This window comes from Apaloderma vittatum, unplaced genomic scaffold, assembly GCF_000703405.1.
Source record: "Apaloderma vittatum isolate BGI_N311 unplaced genomic scaffold, ASM70340v1 scaffold2598, whole genome shotgun sequence".
Lineage (NCBI taxonomy): Eukaryota > Metazoa > Chordata > Aves > Trogoniformes > Trogonidae > Apaloderma > Apaloderma vittatum.
Genome location: NW_009730053.1, coordinates 335 through 6,870, shown reverse-complemented (window position 1 = coordinate 6,870; position 6,536 = coordinate 335). Strand labels below are relative to the sequence as shown.

General features: G+C 42.4%; 1 protein-coding gene across 1 annotated transcript; it reads right to left on the bottom strand.

The window, feature by feature from the left end:
* Positions 1 to 4,187: 4,187 nt before the first annotated feature.
* Positions 4,188 to 6,074, bottom strand: DRD1 (dopamine receptor D1). Its single transcript, XM_009874628.1, has one exon. The coding sequence runs from the start codon at positions 5,576 to 5,578 to the stop codon at positions 4,223 to 4,225; it is 1,356 nt and encodes a 451-aa protein (XP_009872930.1). The 5' UTR covers positions 5,579 to 6,074; the 3' UTR covers positions 4,188 to 4,222.
* Between the last annotated feature and the right edge of the window lie 462 nt (positions 6,075 to 6,536).

The window sequence follows — 6,536 nt, the reverse complement described above, 5'->3', positions numbered from 1 at the left end:
GCAGCAGGGCAGGGCCAGCAGCCTTCTCCTCTGTCACCGTTGAGATTTTTTTTCCCAGAGATAGAATAAAACCAAGCACGGCAGACCCAAATCAGCATAAAATGCTTGACAAGGGAAGGGAAGAAATATATTCAGATGTAATCTATTGATTATGGTTCATTCATTGCAAACAGCTCCTTCATCAAGGCCATCAGGTGAATTATTAACCTCTTCCATCAACAAATAGAAAAATACCTTCAGTCACAAGGAAGCAATGCCAAAAATAAAAAGGTTATGCAGGTTATTTGCAGCACATCAGAAAGGCACAGAGCAAGGCTCACTCCGCAGCAGAAAATACAGCTCCATGGGGACAAGGGAGGCAGAAAAGTGTCGGTGCCCCGTGGGGTTGACAAGGTGGCCGTGCTGGTGGGAGCAGTGATGTCCGTGTGTCCTGGCACCTCTGCCTCTGTATTGCAACACACGGTGAGAAAAAAGTTCACAGGGAAGCGTTTCACTGAGGTGGCTGTTATCACAAACACGACGTTACTGCAAATGAATTTCTGCTCCTCTCATCCTCTGGAACAGCAGAGAGGGAACAGCAGAGAGGTTGCTGCCGCCTGCTAGCACGGAGCAGTAAGAACTCCTCGCAGGTTACTCACAGGGTTACAACGGCCAGATCTCACCAGTTACCTCCCTGCTATTGGCATGGGTCTGGCGCGTCTCCAGCCCCTGGGGTGCACCCTGACATTGGCGTGACCAGTAGTTTCAGCAGACAACTGGTTTTGAGCAGCTGGGGAACAGGTGCAGAACACAAAATACAGTTTCTGAGCTCTTAATTCAGACCATAAATCGAGTGGCAGTCAGCAGGTACACACCACTGTCCCTTCTAGTCATCCCTGACACTGGTCTCCAGGCTCTGCAACAGGTAAGAGAGTCATTCCTGGGTGCAGGCTGTGAGAAGGGGACTCATGGCTGTGCTGGGGGGCAGTTTAATTTGGACTTTCTCCCAAGCAAAGGATTTTTTGGGGCCAATGAAGCCAAGCAGGGCGATAGAACAGTTCTGGCAGCAGTGGGAGGAAAGGCAGAGAGGACAGGTAAAGAAACCTATGTCAGGAAGGCTGGAAAATGAAGAGGTAAATGGGGTACGTCGGGAAATGAGGATCAAGGCGAATTTGTGGTATTCTACAATGTATGTAAGCGAAAGGAGTCAGAAGGAACAATTAGTATAAATAAAATGAGAGATAAAAAACACACTCAGCAAAACAACTCTGCTGCCCTGCCTTTAGCAGGGTGCCTGTCACCCTGAAGGGAAGCACCAACAGCACCAACTTCCACTGAGCCCCTCTGGAACTCAGGTCCACCCACAAGGAGGAAGGTCCTGGTACAGATCCTGGTTACCCTAGGGCAAGCATTTTTTTCAGAATACAAATCATTCCCATGTAAACTAGTACAAAACCAGCATTTTGCGCTACACAATCTCGTTAAATCATATTTTGTATTTTGCTATTATATCAGACTGCAGTTTCAAGAATAAAAGCTCTTGAAAGCAGGTGCATTTGACCAAGCAACGACAGAACTTCATCTTTGGCCTGTGCACTTTTTAAGAAATAATTTCTCAAAGACAGAAAAAAAATTTAAAAAGAGGCACCAGCACCATGCAAGGAAATTTTACCCAAGGCAAGAGGCAGCCACAACTCCCTGCCCATCCTGAGAGCCAGAGCACTCACCGACCCCAGGGAGCTGGCACTGAAAGAGAGGGAGGTGGACGCCACCGCAGCTCAGATCCCGGCTGCTGAGCGGGTCACACTGGTAATGCTTGAGGCAGAAGTGACCACGTTTGTTTGTTTGTTTCCTCATTTCAAAATGAATCTGCTGACAGAAAGCAAAAACAAAGTAGAGGCTGCCATGAGCAGAGGGACACGGCTGTACCTCAGCTGCACCCACCATCGCCTCTCTTCTGAAATGATTCATTTTGTTCCCAAAAACAGACAGTAGCAGTGGGGCTGTATCAGGCTTTGAAGAGTACTGCACAGCCTGGGGGAAAGAAAAATAAAAAGGAAGAAAAAAAAGCGACAGTAAAAGCATGCTATAATCTGAGTTCACTATTCTGTTACACCAAGGCAAAAAATTGTTGAAGTAAGAGTCACCAGCAGGTTGAGTTTTAAGCCTTTTAACTAGTCACAATAAAGCAGAGTGTAGTTGTTTCCAAACGTCGTTTACTGCTTTCAAATCCTGGGTTAGCGAAAGGGCTCAGAGGTCTCTCAGTAGAGAGGACTTTCTCCTGCTTCTAATGAAAATTCCCATCTGCCTCACGAGTGTGATCCAAATAAGGGCAAATGGAAAAAGAGAAACAGTCCCTGCCTTTATCACGACCAACACAACTGCCAAAAACCAGCATGTATTTAATAAATGCAATGTAGATTGTTTTATTTGACCTTCTGTTCACAAAATAATTTTATTATATGTATGAAAGCAGCATACAGGCAATAAAATTATGAAAACATTCACAATACAAATACACAGACCTGATGCAGGATGTATATAGCTTGTTAGACTTTAAAACTTTTTCCTCTCAGTTCTCTTTTCCTGACAACACTTTTTTTTTTTGTATATATGTTATGAAAAAGTTGCTCCAAAGGGTATTTTCTCTCATTCAGAAAACAAACAGCTTACTTTGAATGCTGCTGAATATTAACACCCAGCATTCCTGTTGCTAATGTTCACTGATTGCTTTTGGCAATACAAAGGGAAAGCAGCAGGGGAGGACAATGAGAAAGTAGCAGGTTTTTTGAATTAGACATCGGCAACTTTTTTGGAGCTCACAGGACGTTTCTGAGGTGGGGGCTGCAGTTGCATCCATATTTAGAAATGTCTAAATCCAAAAATGGTTACGAGGCACTATTCAGTGTTGAATGGACTATTGACGTGGTAATTACTAAAATGTAATGTCCTCCTAGATCCAAAGTAAAGCACTGGGTACCTCACTTGTTAGCTCTGACTGTGGCACAGTAGCAGACAGACAGCATGATCCTGGTGGCACTGCAATAATACGGATGATAACGAGGTTTGGCATGTTTACTACTATTATAACCAATTGTGTTTGTTCAGAAAAGATATCCAAGACTTGAAATAAGAAAAGTCTGAGAAAGCTGTTTATCTTACATAAATACAAAACATTATATACTAAGAATTGTTACCTAAGAAGATTTTCTTCTCAAATTGGATTCTTCTTAAGGTTGTAGTCATATTTAAGGTATTTACAGATCCACGAACTTGACATTCTAGCAAAGTCTTTGTAACATGAAACTTTTTAAAAATAAATAGCAGCAATTTCTTTTATTTCTGTAAGGGAAGAGAATTCACAACTCAGTCAACGCTGGTCCTATCTCTTGAAAGAAATCCCACTTCAAAAAAAAAAGAAAAAAGCCCACGAGCAAACAAACTCAACACAGCATCGGTTTTGTTGATTCCTTCGTTTCTTGCTCAGCTTCTTAACATTCCTTCATTCTCCCCACCAGCTCTCCAGACTTACAGAGCTTGTAATAAAGTGCTGACTGGTTGACTGGTCAAAATGCAGTTACAACACTCAAAAAATATCCCATTATTTAGACATCTTAAATAACATAAATAAAGCTAGATCTGTTATAACATATTAAAAATATCAATTTAAAACAATAAATAAATAAAACCAGTATCAACATATTACCTCGCAAAGCTTTAAAAATAACCATTCTCATTATAAGGCTCAATTATTTGTCAGAAATAATTTTAAGAAGGCATTTACCTACCTTTACAATCCCTCAGTCTTTAACTAGGACCTGTTAACACCCACTATCACAAGACATAGCAATCTTTTAACTTCTAGGAAACATTAATCTTTAAATACTTAACATTTACCTTTTGCCTCACCGTAAGCTAGAAATTGGTTCCTCTGTGTAGAGAAGAATCAGTATTCTTTGTCACTGCACTGTATCTAAATGTGTACATTTTCCTCAGTATGAACAGTACAGTCTAATACTCTTTTTCTAATTGATTTTTGGTATCTTTTCCTGTTTATTGTTTAAAATGTTAAATTTGCTTTGGATGCCAGGAAAATTAATTCTGGAATTGGTATAAATGTGTATTTCTCCCTAGAACTTAGTTTCTTACCAAAAAAATGTTGTATATCTTTTTTTTTTTCCTTTAAAAAAAAAAAGATTATTACAATATACACTATTAGGTCTTGCTGGCTAAACCTTACTGTTCAGGTTTTATGCTGTCCATTTTGTGTAATGGGGTTGATCTTTTCCAAAGAAACATCAGCTTCATAATCCAAGATACCCGACAGTGCTGGAGACATTTTCTCCAAGGTCTTAGATAGTTCACTCTCTTCTTCCTTCTTGAGAGGTTCTTCTTCCGGACAGATAATTGCATGTGGAATCAGATAAACCAGATTAGACTCTTTGGGGCTGGACCCTCTGGGCTCATGTTGGCTCGAAAAAACAACTGCTCCGTTATTGTTAATACTGACAGTTTCTATAGCATTGCCAGACATAGGGCAGAGCCTGTAGCATCCTAGAAGGGTAGAAAATGCCTTGCGGAAATCAGCATTGAAGGCATAAATGATGGGGTTGAGGGAAGAATTAGCCCATCCAAACCAAACAAAAACATCAAAGGTGGTGGAATCAATGCAGAAAGCTTCTGCTCCCTTGGATGGTTCAGTAGGCTCGCAAAAGGGAATCATGCAGTTCAATACGAAAAATGGCAACCAGCAGCACACAAACACCCCCATGATCACCGACAAAGTCTTTAAAACCTTCGTTTCCCTCTTGAAGGACATTTTGAAGTTGCTCTCTGGTTGCTGGCAGTCCATGCTGCTTCTGTTGCCGCTCGTGTTCTGGCAGTTCTTGGCATGCACTGCTGCTCTCTCCAAAGCCGAGATGCGTCGTATTTGCTTCTGAGCAATCCGGTATATCCTCGTGTAAGTTACTATCATGATGGCCACAGGTATATAGAAGCTAATTAGAGATGAGGAGATGGCATACATCCTGTTTAGGCTAGAATCACAGTTGTCCATGCTTACACCTTGTAAGCTGGCATTTAGGTCCAAAAAGCTTGTGGTTGTAGCCTTGTGCCAGTTCAGCTGCACAGGGATGAAGGAAATCAACACAGACAAAGTCCACGCCACACTGATCATGATGAAGGCTGCCTTGGGGGTCATTTTCCTCTCGTACCTAAATGGGCTGGAAATGGCCCAGTATCTGTCCACACTAATGACGCAGAGATTTAAGATGGAGGCTGTTGAGCACATAATATCAAAGGCCACCCAGATGTTGCAAAATGAACCGAAAGGCCAGAAGCCGGCGATCTCTGCCACAGCTTTCCAAGGCATGACCAGAACCGCCACTAAGAGATCAGACACAGCCAAGGAGATGACAAAGAAGTTGGTCACCTTTGACCTGAGGTGGCGAAACCTAATGACAGCTGCACAGACCAGCGTGTTTCCCAGCAGCGTGGAGAGGATCAGTAGTGAGAGGAAACAGCCCGTGAGGATTCGAAAGGAAGAGTCCCTTTCCACCAGCAACCCTTCCCCATCCATAGTGGTGTCGTTCCAAGTCATAGTTTCTCCTGAGGGAAAATCATATCATGATTTTCATGACGACATCAGCTCCTCGCCTTGCAGAGGTCAGAGACATCAGACGTCCATTAATTACTCATCACTAAACAGACCAAAGGTCCTTTCTTACAGTTTCTTCACCCCTAGATGGACTTCACCCACTTTGAATCATCCTGAACACCGAAAGCTCTATGAGAAGGAACTGAAAATGCACAACCGCAGTCACCCTGCAGACTGTTTTTTTAAGCAATCCCTTCAGAAACACACTGCACCACCCCAGCATGAAGTAGCCAAATTCAGGCAGCTCACCTGCAAATGTTCTGCTGCTGTCCTCTGCAAATACACCCCACAGACAGGAGAGCAATCACTTCTCCATGCTTGCATATATTCCCACTTAAATAGGCTATTGATCGAGTGTTTCTAGCGTCCACTGCACTAGCCCTTCATATTTACTGAAGCGTACTGTACGAGGTGCTTTTTCTCTAGTTTCCTAAATGTCTCACTGCTGAAATACTCCATTCTTCCTCCTTCGTGCATTCCTGTTACAAAATGCATCAGTTCTCTGCTTCTGGGCAGCATCAGAAAGCAAATCTTCACTTTGTTTCAAACTATTTTACACTTCCAAGACATTGAAAATGAACATACAGTAGGTATACAGTAGGTGTGTTTTAAAGGTTTTCAGTAAGAAGTAGCTCAGGTTATTTAGTTTTATTTAAATGAGAAATGCTGCTCCTACCTTTCACCTCTGATTCTCTGTTTGCTCTGGGGTGCGGGGCCGTCTCTCCTTCTCTTTTAATTTTGGAATTGCATAGCAAATCGTATATACAAAACCAACACAGAAACACTGCATTGTATCAGGTGTGTGTGTGGTTTGTTTTTTTTCCCTGAAAGAGCAAATTGGCAGGGGAGAAATAAAAACAGGAGCCGGCAGAGTCTGACCATCAGGAGTTAGTTTTCGGAG